The following is a 21,463-nucleotide window of genomic DNA, read 5'->3' as shown; positions in this document are numbered from 1 at the left end:
CAATAAAGCAAATCAAAAATCTATTAATGTTGTGTTTTTTTTTTGGCGCTCAATGGTACTCTAGTATCACAAGAAGTAGGAAACCTGAGGAGAGACGTGTTGTAGCTCATTCTCAGCATGGGAGTTTCAAAGAAAGCTCTAAAAACCCTCTACCATATTAAACCTTCACTTGTGGCCAAATCGACTACCCTCAATGGTATTAAATGTTGTTGCAAGGAACTAATTCACCCACAAAGAACCCAGAGTATCAACCCAGCATATGCTGTAGTATCCTTTACGAACTTCAAATACCAAATTTGAAGCAATTCCGGCGAATAATGCAGCATAAATCATCAAAATACCGAAAATAGGGAGTTACCATTATATGGGGGCTATACGAAGACTTGAACCTGCAGCGACAATATTCTCTCATAGGCTGTAGTATCCATTACGACCTTCAAATACGAAATTTGAAACCATTCCCGTGAATAATGTCGTTAAAATCATCAAAACACCGAATATCGGGAGGTACCATTATATGGGGGCTATACGTAGACGTGGACGTGCAGAGACAATTTTCTGTCATAGGCTGTAGTATCCATTATGAATTTCAAATAATGAATAATGTCGCTTAAATCATCAAAATACCGAATATCGGAAGGAACCGTTATATGGGGCCTATACGAAGACGTGGACCTGCAGAGACAATTTTCTGTCTTAGGTAGTATCCATTACGAACTTCAAATACCAAATTTGAAAATTTGAACATTTTATCAATCTACTTCATTTCGTTCGGAAGCTAGAGTGATGTCCACAAGCGGACGGACATCGCTAAATCGACATAGAATTTTATGCTGACCAGGAATATGTATGTACTTTGTGGGGTCTAAAATGTATATTTCGAGGTGTTACAAACGGAATGACAAACTTAATATACCCTTCATACTATGGTGGAGGGTATAAAAATTCCTCCGACTAATTGGCAGAATGTTGTCAGACAAGTTGGAAAAAACTTCAGACATTTAGCCGACGTCCGACAATTGCTTCAGCTTTCAAAATACAGTTATGTTGTTGTAGGATCTCGTACTGTGGTGTTCGTTCTGATATCTCTTCTAATCTGGTCCTGCTTCTAACTCCAAGTTCTAAAAGAAAGCTACCTGTCTTGTTTGGGTCCAAAGGGAGACGGGACTTAGGTGAGTAGTTTTGGCTGGCCAGTTAAATAGGTGCAGCGTGTCATGCGTCAATTCGAGCCCCATATGAATTTAGGCGTTTGCACCATCCAAATCTTCAGCTGCAATGGAAGACGGATAATCTTCGAGTATGGTATTCACTTTGTATTCTGCCATAATTCCTGTGACCGCCGAAGAGTGAATTTTATTCTATCCTGTTTGATAGGCCTGTTGATCTAGAAGTTCTATCTTAAATATCTGTGCATCTCTCTCTCTCTCTTTTATATCTATGTACCTCTCTCACTATAGATCATGAAGTTCTCTCCTTACTTGCCTGGACGAAAGTTGCCTATCCACCAGATGGTGTGTGGGATGGTTGTGTTTATAACACCCAAGCAAGTATTGGATAAGGAGGCATCCTGTTGCGGTTCTTAGGACGGCGTTATGGCGGTACTGAGTGTGTTTCGCGTTGTAAGAGGAGGAGGACAACTCTCCGATCAGGGGCCGTCAACCCTGCAACTACATGACACCGCTATGTGGGGGCTTTATATTTAAAAAAGGGACTAACTTTATATAATTTTTGTTAGGACTAAAACTACTCGCTGAGAACCCGGAATATCTAATTATAGCCAATTCGGTTGGAGATTGTGACCAAAACTTTCGAAATACTGAAAATAAGAAGTTGCTTTATGTGGGAGTTTTGCCAAAACAGTTGATCTACGCTAAGAATTTTTTGGTAGGACATAGACCAATTGGTGACCCAATATGTACCATTTTCAAGGATGTTTATCCCTTCAATGTCCCTGCTACATTTCTTCAGTAGTACGAGCCCTGTCGTTATGTCAAGTTTTAGTTTTCCCCGAAGAACGGACGAAAAAAATTCAATAATCTCTTTATTGTATGGTAGAGGTTGGAGATATTATGGCCTTTAATTTTCTTGTTGCAGATGAGCTTCAGTGGCCTATCAAGAGTAGATTTGGTTGACATTTTATGAGGTAAATTGTTTTTCAGCACCGCTGCTAAAACGCAAGGCGATGAAGTTTGACTCGAAACCTCTAAACTTACATACAAACATGTCAGTTTGCCTCTGATCTAAAAGACATTAAAATATACCAATAAACAGCTGTGGCCGAAAACTGGTTTCAATTAAAATTTGAAGTCGTTCTAAGGTGATGAATTGTCTGGAAAAAATTATTTTTTCGAATGAAAAAGAATTTGACAAATTTGCATGTAAAGGCTCAGAAGCTCTCTGAGAGGGTTTCTCAACTGAAACATTATGTTTCTTACTTCTTGCTTAATAACTATTCACAACTCTTCTATATCAAAATAGCAATGGATCAAAAATCGGTCTACGGATGAAGGGGATTCCATTCATGAATCAGGATTAAAATGCTTATGGAGTTCCCAACCAAAATTCGCATATTTATGTTGTTTCAATTTCTCCTTCGATAACTCCATCTTTATTTAATCATCTTTCGCACATTTTGTGAGTATACATTCCACACTGTTTATTGGGAATTGGCATAATATTTGAATAATATTTTTAAGCCCTACAATTTTTTTCTTGGACAAGAATATTGTCTTTTGCTAGAGATTTTATATAGTTATGAATATTATTGACAATGTTTGGAAAACAGGGGACAAGGATATTTTACTAGATGACTTAATTAAATGAAATTATTTTAAATTATACAATTATGGTGTGTGTGCCAGTAATTACATTCTTATTTGGCAAACATTTATAAATTGATAATTAACTTATATATAACTTGTTCACTGCCTGGAATCAGTTTCAAACATAATAACTACAATAAAATGAGATAATAAAAGTAGTAGAAAACATATGCATACAATAAAAAATATTAATACAATTTCGTCTTCGAGCACGATGCGATCGGTGTGGTGATGTTGCCCAGCACATTGAGAACGCTTACAATGACATTGCTTTGAATAGCTCAACTATTTTGCTTGTTCCGAATCGCTGGAGGACATTGCAGGTGGTGTAGAACGACCGTCTTGCTGTACTTGATGTTGGTTTACTAAACGTTGACGTTCCAAGTACATGGAAACCTTTATGTTGCGCACTTGATGGTTGTTGATCAGTTTAAGGAGGGCAATTACACCAATGCCCACATTAATGGCAAATGCACCCCAGGCACCAAACTATGGAATACAAAAAGGGATAACATTAAGAATTAATGAAGAATATTTTCGGGTACTGTACTTTCTCGCCATACCTGTGCCGTTCCCATTTCAATATAAAACCTGGAATTATCAATATTATCCGTATTGGCATGTATGATATTTTGTCCAGCTGTAATTTCACACGTTGGAAAACGTTCAGTCATGCCATCGCACCAGACAATGAAACCCAATGTTATCATTATCGATGAGATAATGGACATTGCCAGCATCCAAATGCTTAGGACCACATCAACAAACAGAGCCAAAAATGATTCCTCATCCTTCATGCGGGCATAGCGATAGATTTGCGTCGATGATATGATGAACATGAAAATGCCTGTGACCAATGGGAAATTACAGAAATCTGATGAGGCCCATTTGGGATCAAACATGCCGTCCTCTTCACGCCATTTTCCCGTCGTAAAGAGCAAACAATGGCCACTAGTCAAGGAGTAACAACGAATCGTATTAAATTAGTCATTGTTTTTGTTTGTTATCATTTCGATGAATGAATGAATGGAATCGAAATACATATATATGTTTGTGTACTTACCAAAAGTCATGTATATTAAAGCTTAAGGGCACCACCACACAAAGGGCCAAAATCAGAATAATTACATGCCCTGTTATTTGACTTAATAGCAAAACATTGGCAAGAGCCATTTCGTGATTGGGTCTTTAAGATATTTGCCAGGGAAAATTCAACAATTTCTTTAGAAAGTCACAACAAAAACAAACAATTGCTCGAGAAAAATTGCAGTGAAACAACGCAGTTGCATGCAGAGTACAATGTTAATACAATGTTGTGGACGACGCCGTTAAATTTCCTATTCAAAAGTGTTTTTATCGAACAGCTGTTGATTTAGGGTTACCCAATCTATGGGAATGTTAGTGAAATGAACTCTTAAAATCGCTCTGAGACTAATTTACCAGATGTCCACACAAGTCAATTATTGTTAAAATAAATGGTCCGTTCTAGAACCTACAAGAATCTACTAGTTTTGCAATTTTTTCGATATCATAAAGGAGAAGTCGGAATCGTAGTAAACATTTTTAAATTCCTGCTGTTCTAGAACAGACCATTTTTTTTAAATTGAAAAATGAAGCCTTCTGGCTTTTTTCGCGTTTATTGAATAGAATAGTTCTTCGTTTTTTACATAACCATGGCGGGAATAGACTAAAAGAATCTTAGGAGATCACTTTATCGATAACAGATGTGATTCTGCCATCTATTACTTTAATTTATAATTAGATTTTATGGTATAAAGAGCCCATGGTATAATTAAGAAAGTAAAATCATGAAATCATATTTTTGCATTTTTTTTTTAAATTATACATTTGATCACATCTCAGTGTCAAAGTTTATATTTATAAATCCATTGTATAGACAGAAATCAGAGATGGGAACCGGTTTTTTATTCAGTAAAATTTGACAAGGTAAATTACAAAAAATGCAGATGGATAGTCTTATTTGAAATGACTTAACTTTATGCAGATTGATAGTCTTATTTAACTGTATCTTCTTAATTTTACCATGGAAGAGCTCATGGTATAATGAAATAACGGTAACGTTTGCCAGGTCTTCTGTATGCTCTGAACACTTCGACATTGCTCATGTGGTGAAATCTGGAAGAGAATATTATCGCGAAAATATTCTGGAGGGTGTATGGGCTAGCTAACATTTTGGCCGCAGACCTTGGACATTCCCACAGGACTCAGCACCGTAGCACTCACCACGCGCCACTCAAGAATGGTTACATAATGAGGTTCCTCGTTCTATTTCCAGCGCCATCAAATGGCCACCAAAATCTCCGGATACCAATACGTTGGACTATTGTGTCTGGAGTATTTTGGAAAGCAAGGTTGGCACTAAAAAATACCAAAGTGTCGATCACTTCAAGCAAGCGCTTCGCCTAGAATGGACCAAAAATACCGCAGAGCAACATTCGGGCAGCTTATGACGGTTTTATTGGCCGTTTGAAGGCCATAATTCGTGCCAAACCTGATCAATTCTAACAAATCTAAACTTATTCTAAAATTTGATGCTATTTCCGTAATTTTTTGCTTTCATTTAATAAAATTTAAAAAAAAAAAAAATTGGCGATTTGGCTGAGAAAATTTAGATCAAGTTTGTAGATAAGCAGTATTGGTCCAATCCTAAAAAAAGGTCAGCAATTTCAAAGAAAATAATTTACCTAATACGACAAAAACCATAACCAATAACCATATCAGTGTTGGGACGATATCAGTCTGCTCTCTCAAGTACCTCGCTCACTAAGGGTCAACATTTTGAATAATTTTATCTCTCATAAAATGCATAATAATCATGCCTCCCACACAAAAGTAGACATTCTGATACATGACGTTTTCCTTTTGGTTTTGTTTTTCTTTGTTGGCAATTACGAATTTGTCGTGATTATTAGATGTTAGGGCGAAGCAATTTTTAGGCGAAAAACTAAAAACAAAAAATTGACAGAAAAATTTAAAGACAGAGCTGTATTTTTTAACAATTCGCTTCCTGGCCGACCTTATATATGCCTTGGTTTAGACTTTTCACTCACAATAGTTCATTTTAGTTTTACAAATTTTTGGAAATAACTCAAAAAATGTGTTAACGCATCTCTTTCTATAATTATATTTATTATCATGCTTCTATTATGGGCAGTGTCTCTATTTATAAATAATAAATTCACATAAATACTTATTCCAAAACACATTCTGTCTTGTCTTTACAATTTCCAGCATTTATCTTTGTTTAACGCAGGCTTACCGTTATGAAGATCTTGTGTGTAAACACTACGTAAACGCGTGTCCCTGTGGCAATTGACGTACGTCTTCATGTAAAGGTACCACGTTTGCAACAGCTGTTTTTCCCTATGCTTCTGCATTTTCATTCTAAACACCGACGTTTTGCTTTGATCAGGCATTCGTAACAAATGGATTTTTGCTTTCAACACATCTTTATTGGATATTTTTTTCTGTTCTCACTTTCGTATTGAAACGCCTTCAAATTAAGAGATTACTAATATTTTGCTTGTTAGAGTCTAATAAGTTTTCAAAATGCTTTCCCAATATATGGAAGAGTTCGAACAGGTATGGAATCGAAATATGTTGTATATCTTGTATTGAATATCAATTACATTAAAAAAATACGTTTTTCAGGAGCCCTTTGAGGTCAGTGGTTTTATTGAAAGATTAACCTGGCGTACAAACAATGAATGCGACAATACCAGCGGTAAACAGTCCCAATTGGATGGTATTATTGGTGCAGGCATCAAAGATTTCAATCCCACCGCCTTGCATGACACTTTCATACAAACCATCAAAGATTTGAAAATTTTACAGGAGAGACAACAGGCCAAATGCGAACGTCTTGAGGAGGCACTGAAGCAGGAACAGGAGGCCCATGCTAAAAATATTATTAAATTGCAGGAACGCCATCAACTGGCCTCCGATGTATTTTGGCAATTGGATGAGAAAATCAATTCAGTGGCTGGGAAAATAATCCACCTGGGCGAACAATTGGAAAATGTCAATACGCCACGTAGTCGCACAGTGGAAGCCCAAACGCTGCTAAATTATATGACGGAATTTCTTATTTCCGGACCGGTGGTAAATGATATTTTCACTGATGCCACACGTCTGTACGAAGCGGCGGATGTCATACAAAAGTTGTACGCCATTGCCCAGGATTTGCCGCCAGAGAAATTTGTCGATTCAAAGAGAAAAATCGAAAAGAAATACGATGAGGTTGAGCGGCGTCTAATCGAAGATTTCGCCACAGCGCAGAAAAGTGAAGATATTGAAAAAATGAAGCGTTTGGCACAGATCCTATCACAATTTAAGGGCTATGCCCAATGCATAGATGTCTATATTGAGCAGAGTCAAATGACACCATATGGCGGCAAGGATATATTCATTGGCATTGTACCAATGTGTAAACATCATTATGAGATTATCAAGAAGGTTTTCTCCAATCCGCAGCAAGTGATGTCGAAATTTATTCTGAACATATATCAATTGAAGCTACATCAATATGCCATGACCAAGTTAGATGATAAACGTGACGAGGAGAAATATCTGAAGACGCTGTATGAGTTGTACTCTCGGTGAGTTGGAGAGAGGGGGTGATATGGAATGAATGGGGGTGATATGGAATGAATGGGGGTGATATGATATGGTTGTTCTGTGGAATCGAAAGAAAACCAAAGTTTCAATTCAAAGATAGGACTTTTTTAAAGGAGTCATTTGTAAAAGAAAAGCTCAAAATTCAAAGGATATAGTGGAAGAGAAAAAGGGGCGATCGACAAATGTGGAAGGTTCTTGGTAATGAGAGCCTCTAGATCAACAGGCCTATCAAGCAGGGCTGAATAGTATTCACATTGACGCGGTCACAGCAGTTATAGCTGAATGCAGAGTGATTACCATACTCGGATCATCCGTTTCCCATTGCAACTGAAGAACGAGAGTTGCCGCGACAAATCAGAGTAGTTTTTAATAGTTTTGTCTCTATGACTAGAGAGCGTATATATCATTTGGTACGGTCTCTTTGGGACAAATCCGTTTCAGGACATTTGGAGTCGATCTAGCGATGTACGTCCATCCGTCTGCCTGTCTGGCTGGTGCGCACGATAACTCTCTAAGGAAGTATCCGATTTGATCCAAACTTGGAACATCGTGATATTATTGTTAGAACCTAGATAGAGTTCGGAGATTGGCAATGTCGGTCCACTTCTTCTGGTACCTTCCCCACAAAATGTTAATATTTTCCAAGAAAATAATTTACTGCACAGAAAGAGATAGGATAATCCGATTTTGCTCCAACTTTGCAAATTCCAATATTTGACAATGGACAATATTGTTCCAATGAATCAAGTACCTCCCCACAAAAGGTTAAAATTTTGAATAATTATAACTCTTCCATTGTTTCAAATTACACGCATTACAATATTTTTATTAATCCAGAGTCTGGTGTGAAGATGGAATACATCGGGTCACTCCTACTGGTACCTCCCCCACAAAGGATCAACATTTCGAGTATAAATGAAGCTGATAAAACGTGAAATTAACATCCGATTCCATTCAGACTTGGCACATCTCAATATTTTTATCAACTCAAGATCTGTTCTAAAGATAGTAGATATAGGACCATACCTTCTGGTACCTCCCCCACAAAGGGTCAAAGTTCTGAATAGCCAAAACGATCATAAAAACCGAAATAAGCATCCGGATTTCTTCAAATTACACACATCACAATAATTTTATTAACCCAAGGTCTGGTGTGAAGATGGGACATATCGGTGCACTCCTTCTGGTACCTCCCCCATAGAGGGTCAAATTTTTGAATAACCAAAACGATCATAAAATCCGAAATAAGCATTCGGTTCTCTTCAAATTACACACATCACAATATTTTTATTAATCCAAGGTCTGGTGTGAAGATGGGATATATCGGTCTCCTCCTTTTGGTACCTTCCCCCACAAAGGGTCACAATTTCGAGTATCCATGAAGCTCATAAGACGCGAAATTAACAACCAATTCCATTCAGACTTGGTACATCTCAATATTTCCATCAACAAAAGATCTGCTATAAAGATGGTGGAGATCGGATCATTTCTTCTAGTACCTCCCCCACATAGGGTCCGAGGTTTTGAAAAACAAAATTCCCAAAGAAAGCGAAATAAACATCCAATACTCTTCAAATTTCTCACATCCAGATATTTTTGCTAAAGCATGAACGAATTGGTCAATATTGGGCAACTGCTTCGGAACCTCCCCCATAAAAAAGTTAATAGTTTGAATAATCATAACTAATCATAACTCAAGGCTGGGGGTATCCCTCTGTCGGATAACCCGACTGATACCATTTTACTTGTTTAACTTGGAATTAGAAGCAGAGCCAGATTAGAGAATATATCATAACGAACACAGCAGTACAAGTTGCTACAACAACAACAACGACCTAGAGAGAGGTCCAACGCTAGCACAGAGGGGGTAGCTAAATTCTTGAGCTTTGATTTGGAACCACAAACATGTATTTATGTTACAACAAAAAACTTGAAAGGATTAAATTGCAAAACATTGGGCTCGGGCGGAACCGCAGAGGTAATGTAAAAATAAGCTGGAGGAATCTGGAAACTCGCTACCTTACCTAAAACCTCAACTAGTGAAAATAGCAATTCTCTGCTACACTTATTTAACTTCTTTATCGCTTGTATGGGGTCACAGTAACCTGGAAAGCCAGAGCTATCAACGGACAATGTCCTTAATATGACCTTGGGTTGTTCTTTTATAAAAAAATACTTCGGCCGACGAGTGAAAGGTTTTAGATCAAATAGTCAGATAAAGCCTCTTGAAGACCAAGATACCTTGTTGGTCTTTTATAAATCGATATTTCGGACTTAGAGAGAGAGAGAGAGAGAGAGCCTTAAGAAAAACATGTCTTTCAGATTTCTTAGATAGAGATAAGTCTTGTCTCACAGGTCCTATAGATCCAATAAGGTTTCATTTTTTTCTTGCCAATAAAAATCTATTCAATTGTATAATATAATATATTTTTTTTTTTACTTTCAGCACCCTCAAATTATCGACTGACCTTCAACACTATATGTCAGCAATGGATGACGATTTACTCAACAAGCTGACACAGCAGATTTTCCAAAAACATTTGGCCACCTATGTGGAAATTGAATCTCAATTCCTGACAAGGAAGTGTGCCAGCGAATTGGAGAAATTCTATGCCAGTAAAAATCATCAAAAGAAACCGGCCGAACGTTTTCAAGAATTAAAACGTGATATGCAGGAGTTGATACGTACCAAGGCTAACATAAACATTGCCCAAGTTGAAGATTACGGTGGAGAGACATTCCTTTCCGAAGAATTGGCCATTAAGATGTTGCAAGATGCAAATGCCTCACTCAAACGTTGTCGTGTCCTGTCCAATGAAACGGAATTGCCCAGTAATATTATAAAACTAAATGATATTCTGCTCAAGTATCTAATGCATGAACATGCAACCTATGCCTTGGGTTTGGGTCTGAATATCATACCCATTGCCGATACGGGGAGGCAATTTCCACACTTGTACTTTTTCGATGTGGTGCAAAAGACCAATATTATTGTTCACTTGCTGGAGGATCAGTGCAATACCTCGGTGGTGCCATGTGTAGTGTAAGTGTTGTAATATTTCAATGAATTTTTTTATTGGATTTTTTTGTATTTTTCTTTAGCAATACTCCCAAATATTCGGAATATATTTTCAAGAAACGCACATTGATGGAGCAAATCGAAGCCAAACTTGATCAGGGTCTAGATCGTACATTGAATGCGGTTATCGGTTGGGTTAAGCTGTACCTAACCAATGAGCAGAAGAAAACGGATTATAATAAACCAGATTCTGATTTTACCTTAACTTCGGCGGTAAGTAAGAATTTCCTGAATATAGATTTGAAGATTTTTTATTGCCCCTTTTGGGGTAGCTAACTTGTCGAAAAACAAGTAAAATAGCAGCAGTCGGGTTTGCCGACAGATGTATACCCCCCAGCCTTGAGTTATGATTATTCAAACTGTTCACTCTTTATAGAGGAGGTTCCGAAGCAGTTGGCCAATATTGCAAAATTCGTATCTGACCTAAGACTGATACAAATATTACAACGTGCTAGATTTGGACAATATCGGCTACTCCCTATTCTTTATAGGAGATATGTGCAAATTTTTGGAAAATTTCATATCAGATTTCTGGTTAAGACTTGTTTCAAAAGTTATGATAGACATATGTATCGAAAATTGTGATCCTTTCTGGGTGAGGTACCAGAACCGGTCTTGTGTTAGCAAAAATGTTTGCATGCGTGAAAATTGAAGGGAGTTGGATGCTTATTTCGCTTTCTTTGAGCGTTTTGCTTTTCAAAATCTTGAACCCTATGTGGGGGAGGTACCAGAAGTAGTGGTCCGATATATCCGATCTTCACAGCAGATCTTGTGTTAATAAAAATAATGGGGTTTGTAAAATATGAAGAGAATCGACTGCTTATTTCGGATTTTATGATCGTTTTGGTTATTCAAAATTTTGATCCTTCGTGGGGGAGGTGCCAGAAGGAATGGTCCGATCTCTATCAACTTCTTAACAGGTCTTGGGTTGATAGAAATATCGAGATTTTCCTAATCTGAATGGAATCGGATGTTAATTTTGCGTTTTATGAGCTTCTTGGATATTCAAAATTTTGAAACTTTTGTGGGGGAGGAACCAGAAAAAGTGGATCGATATATCCCATTTTCACAGCAGACCTTGGGTTAGTAGAAATATTGGGATGTGTGAAATATGAGGAGAACCGGATGCTTATTTCGGTTTTAATAAGCGTTTAAGTTATTCGAAACATTGACCCTTTGTGGGAGAGGTACCAGAAGGAATGGTCTGATCTCTACCATCTTTATAGCAGATCTTGTGTTGATAGAAATATTGAGATGTACCAAGCCTGAATGGAATCGGACGTTATTTGCGCGTTTTATGAGCTTCATGGTTATTCAAAATTTCGACCCTTTGTGTGGAAGGTACCAGAAGGAGTGGACCGATATATTTCATCTTCGCACCAGACCTTGGGTTAGTAAACATATTGTAATGTATGAAATATGAAGAGAACCGGATGCTTTTTTTCGAATTTTATAATCGATTTGGTTATTCATAACTTTGACGCTTTGTGGGGGAGGTGTCAGAAGAAATGGGCCGATCTCTGCCATCTTTGTAAAAGATCTTATGTTGATAGAAATATTGAGATGTGCCAAGTCTGAATGGAATCGGATGTTAATTTCGTGTTTTATGAGCTTTATGGTTATTCAAAATTTTGACTCTTTGTGGGGGAGGTACCAGAAGGAATGATCCGATATCTACCACATTTTTAACAGATCTTGTGTGTATGGAAATATTAAGATGTGCCAAGTCTGAATGGTATCGGATGTTATTTTGGCGTTTTATGAGCTTAATGGTTATTCAAAATTTTGACCCTTTGTGTGGGAGGTATCAGAAGGAGTGCACCGATATGTCCCATCTTCACACCAGACCTTGGGTTAATAAAAATATTGTGATGTGTGAAATATGAAGAGAACCAGATGCTTATTTCGGATTTTATAAGCGTTTAGGTTATTCGAAACTTTGACTCTTTGTGGGGGAGGTACCAGAAGGAATGGTCCGATCCATACCATCTTTATAACAGATTATGTGTTGATGAAAATACTGAGATGTACCAAGTCTAAATGGAATCGGATGTTAGTTTCGTGTTTTATGAGCTTCATGGATATTCAAAATTTTTAACCCTTTGTGTGGGAGGTACCAGAAGGAGTGGACCGATATATCCTATTTACACATCAGACCTTGGGTTAGTAAAAATATAGTGATGTGAGTAATTTGAAGAGAACCGGATGCTTATTTCGGATTTAATAAACATTTTGATTATTTGAAACTTTAACCCTTTGTGGGGGAGCTACCAGAAAGAATGGTCCGATCTGTGTCATCTTTATAACATACCTTGTGTTTATGGAATTATTGAGATGTGCCAAGTTTGAATGGCATCGGACGTTATTTTCGCGTTTTATGAACTTCATGGGTATCTAAAATTTTAAACATTTTGTGGGGGAGGTACCAGAAGGAGTGTACCGATATATTTCATCTTCACACCAGGCCTTGGGTTAGTAAAAATATAGTGATGTGTGCAATTTGAAGACAATCGGACCCTTACATCTCATTTTATAAGAGCTATAGTTATTCCAAATTTTGATCCTTTGTGGGGGAGTTACTTGATGGAGTGGACCGATATTGTAAATTTTCGCACTTGACATAGCATTGATGCAAATATTAGGATGTGTAAAGTTGGAGTAAAATCGGATTATCCTTTCTCTTTCTGTGCACTAAATTATTTTTTTAAACATTGCGATATTTTGTGGGGGAGGTACCAGAAGAAGTGGACCGATATTGCTCATATCCGAATTCTATCTGAGTTTGACAATAATATTACGATGTCTCAAGTTTGGATCAAATCGGATACTCCCTTCGAGAGTTATCGTGCGCACCAGCCAGACAGACGGACGGACGGAAATCGCAACTTCGACTTCAAATGTCCTGAAACGGATTTGGTCCAAAGAGACCTAGGGACTAAATCCGTTATTTCGACTAGGCACGCTTTGGCCGTGTCATATGATATATACCCTTCACTCTAGCCATATGGCTGATGATATAAAAAAATTCAAAAAATCTTGCAGGTTTTGGAACAGACTCGATATAAATAAATTATATGTCCCGCAAAATTGTAAATATTCAGATATATTTTGCAATTTAATTTTGTTATTTTTTTAATTTAATTTGCGAATTTGTCTAATTAAAAAATCTGTTTTTTTTTCCTCTTCTCCTTTTTTTGCAGGCCTGTTCGCATGTCGTTCAAAACATTCACCCCGTCATCAGGCAAATTAAAAAATGTCTCGACGGTGAAAATCAAAAACAGATACTAAATGAATTCGGTGTACGATTGCATCGTGTCATCTACGATCATTTGCAGACAATGTCATTCAATACGGCGGGAGCAATGTGCGCCATATGTGACGTGAATGAGTATCGTAAGTGTATACGTGAGCTGGATAGTCCGCTGGTAACACAACTCTTCGATATACTCCATGCTTTGTGCAATTTGTTGTTGGTGAAACCGGAGAATTTACTAGAAGTGTGTACGGGCGAAACTTTGGTAAGTAATGGAGTATTTTGAATTATTACGCCTGGGCAAAAAAAAATTTGAATGACTACAAATCACTTGTCCGGTATTAAAGAAATTCCCCTCAAATTTGCCCAGGTGTCCATTTTAACCGTCATAATCTAATTTGCAAGTAATGCTATTAATTGGGATTTTCCATTGTTTTGTTGTTATTGTTATTTTTTTTCTTTCAGAATTATTTGGACAAATCCGTTGTGCGTCAATTCATACAACTACGTTCTGATTTTCGCGACATTAAAAATACCAATAACCTTAAAGGTATTATCGAATAATACCGCAGAAATATCGTCGCTGGCAGACTGACAGGGGTTTAGAACAACACCCATCAATCATCACGTAGGTAACGTGAGCGTTACCCAGCAAAACAAGTGGAAACGATCCTATCTATCTGATAAAGTATTTTATTTATTTAAAATTTTTTCTGATTTGTATTGTGTAGTTTTAAAAACAAAATTTCAGTTTTGAAAATAAAATGCATTCCTAGAACTATGTCATTGTAAATATGTGACTAATGGAAATTATTTTTCTTTTACTATTTAGACAATTTATACAGAAATACCAAGACCCCTACCTACATACGGAAATAGAAGAAGGAGGGTTGTACAATTGTTCCACAAAATAGTTTGCAAACTCTCAGTGAAAGAACTGCCAAAATCTCTCTCCAATCGCTCTCTTTTACAAAAATTTTGTGTTAAAAGACGACTTCCAGTAAAAATTTGCAACAATCATGGCACAACTATAAGGGCCCAATTCACGCCAGCCGACTACCTCAAATTTAATGTCAAAAATGATAACAATGTTTAAGGGTAACCAGACATGCCTACAACCAGCAATTAACAGATGTTTAAGAGGGTGAAATAAAAAAAACTGCAAAAAAGTTTTAAGTTTTTTTTTAAATGTCGGAAATAGCATCAAATTTTAGAATAAGTTTAGATTTATTCGAATTAGTCACCTTTGGCACAAATTATGCCCTTCAAACGGCCAATGAAACCGTCACACTCTGCCCGAATGTTGCTCTGCGGTATTTTGGCCCATTTGGCCCGGCGAAACGCTTGCTTGAGGTGATCGACACTTTGATATTTTTTAGTGCCAAGTGCTTTCCAAAATACTCCAGACACAATAGTTCAACGAATTGGTATCCGGAGATTTTGGTGGCCATTGGGCGCTGAAAATGAAGCGAGGACCCTCAATTTGTAACCAATCTTGCGTGGCGAATGCTGAGGGCGATGGTGCTGAGTCTCGTTGGAATGTCCAAGATCTGCGGCCAAAATGTTTGCGTGCCCTAGGCATTAATATGTACACCCTCCAGAAAATATTCTCGCGATAATATTCAGCATTTATTCTGATACCACAGTCGATTACTACGAGCGGAGAGCGACCATCGGCTGTTATGGCGGCCCACACAATCACCATGGCCGGCGCTTGAGTTCTGATGGCCAACTGAAGGTGCACATTTTCAGATGAGCTCTTTGGCAAGTAAACACGATCATTTTGTTTGTTTAGAAACTGCTGGACAACGAATGTTCTCCTTTTCTCATCGGAGAAAATCAAATTCGGCAGTTAACCACTTTCGGCCAAGCGAAGCAACTCTTTAGCTCTTTTAAGTCACTGCGACGCGTGTTTCGATCAAGTCGCTTCTTTACTTTTCGAACCATTTCTGCTGATGTTGCTGTTTTCTTCCGTCCACTTCTTTGGACCAAATGCGTTTCAGGACATTTGGAGTCTATATAACGATGTCCATCTGTCTGTCTGGCTGGTGCGCACAATAACTCTCGAAGGGAATATTCGATTTGGTCCAAACTTGGTACATCATAATATTATTATCAAATTTATATCGAGTTCGGAGATAGGCAATATCGGTCCACTCCTTCTAGTACCTCCAACAAAAAAGGTAGAAATTTTCAAAAAAAAAAAAAAAATTTTCCCAAACAGAAAGAGAAAGGATAATACGATTTTGCTCCAACTTTGCAAATCCTAATATTTGCATTATTGCTAGGTCAGGTGCGAAAATGGACAATATTGGTTCACTGCATCAAGTACCTTCCCCACAAAGGATCAACATTTTGCATAATTATTAGTCTTATAGAATGTGATGTAAGAGTCCGATTACCTTCAAATTACACACATCACAATATATTTATTAACCGAAGGTCTGGTGTGAAGATGGGATATATCGCTTCACTCCTTCTGACACTTCCCCAATAAGGGTAAAAATTTTGAATAACCATACCGATTATAAAATCCAAAATAAGCACTCGATTCTCTTCATATTTCTCACATCAAATTATTTCTACTTAAAGAAGATCTGCTGTGAATATGGAAGGTATGTCCTCTCCTTCTGGTACCTTCCTCATTTTAAACATTCATAGAGCTCATAAGACTTGAAATTAAAATCCGATTCCATTCAGACTTAGGACATCTGAATATTTCTATCTACACATGATGTGTTATAAAGATGGTAGAGTTTGGACCATTCCTTCTGGTACATCCGCCACATAGGGTTAAATATTTTGAAAAGCTAAACGCTCAAAGAAAACGAAATAAGCATCCAACTCTATTCAAATTTCACACACACAAACATATTGGTAACACAAGATCTGTTGTGAATATCTGCGAACCCCTTCTGGTACTACACCCACATAGGGTCACCGTTTTTCAATACTTTCATCTGTCATAACTTGCGAAACAAGTCAGCGATTCTTTACAACTCGCTGTATCTAAATATTTTTCTCAACCAGAAAACTAACATGAAAGTGTTTATGATTTCGCATAAAATTGAATATAAATGTTCGATTTTCTTGTAATTTTTTCAATACCAATATTTTTTATCTGTATTGGATGAGGTGGGAAAATTTAATATTTCGGTCGACTATATCTGGTATCTGGAAAAAGTAAAGGAATTAGTTGATATAGTCCAAACCTGGCACGTCGCAATATTTATGTCATATTTATTTGAGTCTGATACGAAATGGACAATATTATCCCATTCCTTGGTCATCAATTGGAATAATCAGAACAGAAATCAAAATATATTTAAATAATCGAACATTGGCCTAGGGTATACAACTGTCGGCAAAACCGACTGATACTTTTTAACTTGTTTTAAGTTTTGTTCGAATTATTTGACTATCAACAATTAACAGATGTTTAAAATGCATTGCGATAAAAAATTCTTTTCGATATATGTACCTATCATTTCGGATCACTTACCTCATTTTTTCTCTGTTATTGGTGAACTTTGTTATGTCATAAAGTTCGTGTGGTTATCAGGGATATAAATCGTTAAAATGCATATCCAAGATAAGATCGTTGTTATTTGTTTGCTGTGATTTGCTTTTATCCGCTCGCATATTGACGTATTTATGACGATTATGTGCGGTCATAAACTAATTGTTTATATCCGATATCGTTGTTTTGGTTAACAGCGTGAAGGAGCCTTACCCCTTTTTCACACCAATAAATAGTACAACTATTGGGTGCATTTTCTGGATGTTAAAATTACATTTTTGGCGGTATTGTGAGGGCATTATTGGCAGAAGAAGAACATTTGGTAATAGACATGGTGGAAGAAAACAGGTTTGGTAACATTGATATGTCAAAATTATTAAAATGCTTTGTCAATAATTAGTAGATTTTTATATGTGTTGTTATGCGACGCAAATCGGAGGTTGTTCTTAAAAGCATTTTTCAATCATTTTTACAAATTTCAACATTTTACAATTTCCAAAATCGGGTTGACAGTCATTGTTCTTCTACCATGGTTTAAGCCCAAGAACAGATAAATAAACATGGTCTTTCTGGGATATGGAACGAATAACTGTTCTTACGTGCGAAGAACGCCAAAAATGAGAGATTATTCATTATTTTTATAAAATCTGCCACTCGACATGCGTAAATATTTTAGATACGAAAACAAATTACCAGATCGAGTTTGCCAGAAAAGGGTTGCCATATTATAATTAGCAAATGAGTCTAGCCTCTATTGCTTTGCCATGGTTCTCATTTATCTATTCACAATATTGAATAAATAATTATTTTCATTTACAATAGAAGTCCCTGTTTTGATCCCCGATTTTCCTCACCGCCCAAATCCCCCAAATTTTACTTCCGCCAAATTTTGATAGGGATTTTATTGGTCCAAAAATCGGAAATCTCGTAAATGGATTTTTTCTAACTGCGGTAAATGTCCTAACTTGGAAGAGTGTTGTTTTTATACCCTCCACCATTCTAGGAAGACTGGAGAACCACAAGTGGCTATCGTTAGAGCACTCCAGCATTTAAATGTGAATAAATCTTTTGTGTCTCGTACCATCGCTCGTTACCGTGATACTGGTGGTAGCGTAGCCCGACGTCAAGGAAGTGGGCGGAAGAAAACAGCAACATCAGCAGAAATGTTTCGAAAATGTTTCGCAGAGGCCGAAAATGGCTGCACATATCGCAATATTCCATTCGGCAAATATTGGAAAATGAGGTCGGGGCAAGGCCATTGAAATTCCAAAAAGTGGAAGAACTTACACCGCAACAGAAAGAAAATAGACTCAAAAGAGCTAAAAAGTTGCTTCGCTTGGCCGAAAGTGGTGAACTGCCGAATTTGGTTTTCTCCGCTCCGATGAGAAAACATTCGTTGTCCAGCAGTTTGTAAACACACAAAATGATCGTGTTTTCTTGCCAAAGAGGTAAGCTGGAAATGTGCACCTTGCACGATTGGCCACCAGAACTCAAGCGCCGGCCATAGTGATGGTGTGTGCCGGGCCGCCATAACAGCCGATGGTCGCTCTCCGCTCGTATAAATCGACCGTGGCATCAGAATAAATGCCACGGTGTATTAAAGCCTTGGGCACGCAAACATTTTGGCCGCAGACCTTGGACATTCCAACAGGACTCAGCACAATCGCCCTCAGCATACGCCACCCAAGAATGGTTACAAAATGAGGTTCCCCGCATCATTTCCAGCGCACAATGGCCACCAAAATCTCCGGATACCAATCCGTTGGACTATTGTGTCTGGAGTATTTTGGAAAGTAAGGTTGGCACTAAAAAATACCAAAGTGTCGATCACCTCAAGCAAGCGCTTTGCCGGGAATGGGCCAAAATACCGCAGAGCAACATTCGGGCAGCTTGTGACGGTTTCATTGGCCGTTTGAAGGCCATTTTTCATGCCAAAGATGACCATTTCGAACAAATCTAAACTTATTCTAAAATTTGATGCTATTTCCGACATTTTTATACCTTCCACCACAGTATGGAGGGTATATTAAGTTTGTCCGTCTGTCTATCCGTCCGTGGAAATCACTCTAGCTTCCGAACGAAATGAAGTAGGTTGATAAAATTTTACTCAAATATGTATTATGTCTGCAGGATTTTGTCCACGTCTACGTATAGCCCCCATGTAACGATACCTCCAGATTTTCGGTATTTTGATGATTTAAGCCGCATTATTTACCGGAATTGTTTCAAATTTGGTATTTGAAGTTCGTAATGGATGCTACAGCATGAGGGAGAAAATTGTCTGTACAGGTCCACGTCTTCGTATAGCCCCTATATTCCTCCCGATATTCGGTATTTTGATGATTTTAGCGACATTATTCACCGGAATTATTTCAAATTTGGTATTTGAAGTTCAAAATGGATACTGCAGTCTATGGCAGAAAATTGTATGTGCAGGTTTACGCCTTCCTATAGACCTCATATAACGATACCTCCCCATATTCGGTATTTTGACGATTTTAGCGACATTATTCATCGGAATTGTTTCAAATTTCGTAATCGAAGTTCGTAATTTATACTTCGGCCTAAGACAGAAAATTGTCTATGCAGGTCCACGTCTTCGTGTAGACCCCATATAACGATACCTCCCGATATTCGGTATTTCAATAATTTTAGCGGTATTATCCAACAGAATTGTTTCAAATTTCGTTACTTGAAGTTCGTAATGGATACCTCAGCCTATGACAGAAAATTGTTTGTGCCGGTCCACGTTTTTGTATAGCCCCCATATAACGATGCCTCCCGATATTCGGTATTTTAATCATTTTAGCGGTATTATTCACCGGAATTGTTTCAAAATTGGTAATCGAAGTTCGTAATTGATACTTCAGCTTAAGACAGAAAATTGTCTGTGCAGTTCCACGACTTCGTATAGACCCACGGTACCTCCCGATATTCAGTATTTTGATGATTTTAGCGGTATTATGCACCAGAACTGTTTCAAATTTGGTATTTGAAGTTCGTAATTGATACTTCAGCCTAAGACAGAAAATTGTCTGTGCAGGTCCACGTCTTCGTATAGCCCCCATATAACGATAGTTTCCGATATTCGGTTTTATTCACCAGAGTTGTTTCAAATTTCGCATTTGAAGTTCGTAATGGGCACTACGGCCTATGACAAAAAAGTGACTGTGCAAGTCCCCGTCTTCGTATAGCTCCCATATAACAATATTTCCCGATATTCAGTATTTTGATTATTTTAGCGGAATTATTCACCAGAACTGTTTCAAATTTGGTATTTGTAGCTCGTAATGGGTACTACAGCCTATGACAGAAAATTGTTTATGCAGGTCCTCGTCTTCGTATAGCTCCCATATAACAATATTTCCCGATATTCAGTATTTTGATTATTTTAGCGGAATTATTCACCGGAATTGTTTCAAAATTGGTAATCGAAGTTCGTAATTGATACTTCAGCTTAAGACAGAAAATTGTCTGTACAGGTCCACGTTTTGCTATAGCCCCCATATAGTGGTACCTTCCGATATTAGGTATTTTGATGATTTTAGCGGTATTATTTACCAGAATTGTTTCAAATTTCTTAATCGAAGTTCGTAATTGATACTTCAGCCTAAGACAGAAAATTGTCTGTGCAGGTCCACGTTTTCGTATAGCCCCCATATAACGATACCTCCCGATATTCGGTATTTCGATAATTTTAGCGGTATTATGCACCAGAACTCTTTCAATTTTTCGCAATCGAAGTTCATAATGGGTACTAGAAAGTATGACAAAAAAGTGTCTCTGCAGGTCCTCGTCTTCTTATAGCCCCCATATAATTGTATCTCCTTCCATATAATGGTACCGACATTTTTTCAAGTTTCGCATTTAAATATTGTAATGGCTTATGACAGAAGTTGCCTATGCAGGTCCACGTCGTCGTATAGATCCCAATATAACGGCTACATTGGTTATTTTTAAGATTTTAACAGAATTTTTAACGAATTTTTTTTTTTTTTTTTTTTTGAAAATTCCCAAATTCGTTCCAAATGGTGGAGGATATTCAAAGTTCGGCCCGGCCGATTTTAAAGCTTTTTTACTCATTCTTTTTTCTATTTGCAATTTCTTTTGGCCCACAATTTTTCAGCCCATATTTTATTCGGCATGTTATT

At 37.4% G+C, this 21,463-nt stretch overlaps 2 protein-coding genes across 2 annotated transcripts; one reads left to right on the top strand and one right to left on the bottom strand.

Annotated features, from left to right (window-relative positions):
* Positions 1–2,570: 2,570 nt before the first annotated feature.
* Positions 2,571–4,133, bottom strand: LOC101894445 (transmembrane protein 179). The gene is made up of 3 exons (XM_005187174.4): positions 3,886–4,133; positions 3,386–3,773; positions 2,571–3,311 (listed from the first exon to the last, which is right to left on the bottom strand). The coding sequence occupies exons 1-3, from the start codon at positions 3,993–3,995 to the stop codon at positions 3,108–3,110; spliced, it is 702 nt and encodes a 233-aa protein (XP_005187231.1). The 5' UTR covers positions 3,996–4,133; the 3' UTR covers positions 2,571–3,107.
* A 2,118-nt stretch (positions 4,134–6,251) lies between these two features.
* LOC101896087 (exocyst complex component 5) lies at positions 6,252–14,602 on the top strand. Its single transcript, XM_059125445.1, has 6 exons — positions 6,252–6,425; positions 6,495–7,441; positions 9,907–10,503; positions 10,563–10,752; positions 13,740–14,057; positions 14,258–14,602. Exons 1-6 carry the CDS (start codon positions 6,393–6,395, stop codon positions 14,354–14,356), a joined length of 2,184 nt encoding a protein of 727 aa, XP_058981428.1. The 5' UTR covers positions 6,252–6,392; the 3' UTR covers positions 14,357–14,602.
* The last annotated feature ends 6,861 nt before the right edge of the window (positions 14,603–21,463 follow it).

Source organism: Musca domestica, unplaced genomic scaffold, assembly GCF_030504385.1.
Source record: "Musca domestica strain aabys unplaced genomic scaffold, Musca_domestica.polishedcontigs.V.1.1 33, whole genome shotgun sequence".
NCBI lineage: Eukaryota > Metazoa > Arthropoda > Insecta > Diptera > Muscidae > Musca > Musca domestica.
Note: the sequence above shows the minus strand (reverse complement) of the source record. Positions and strands in the feature narration are given on the sequence as shown.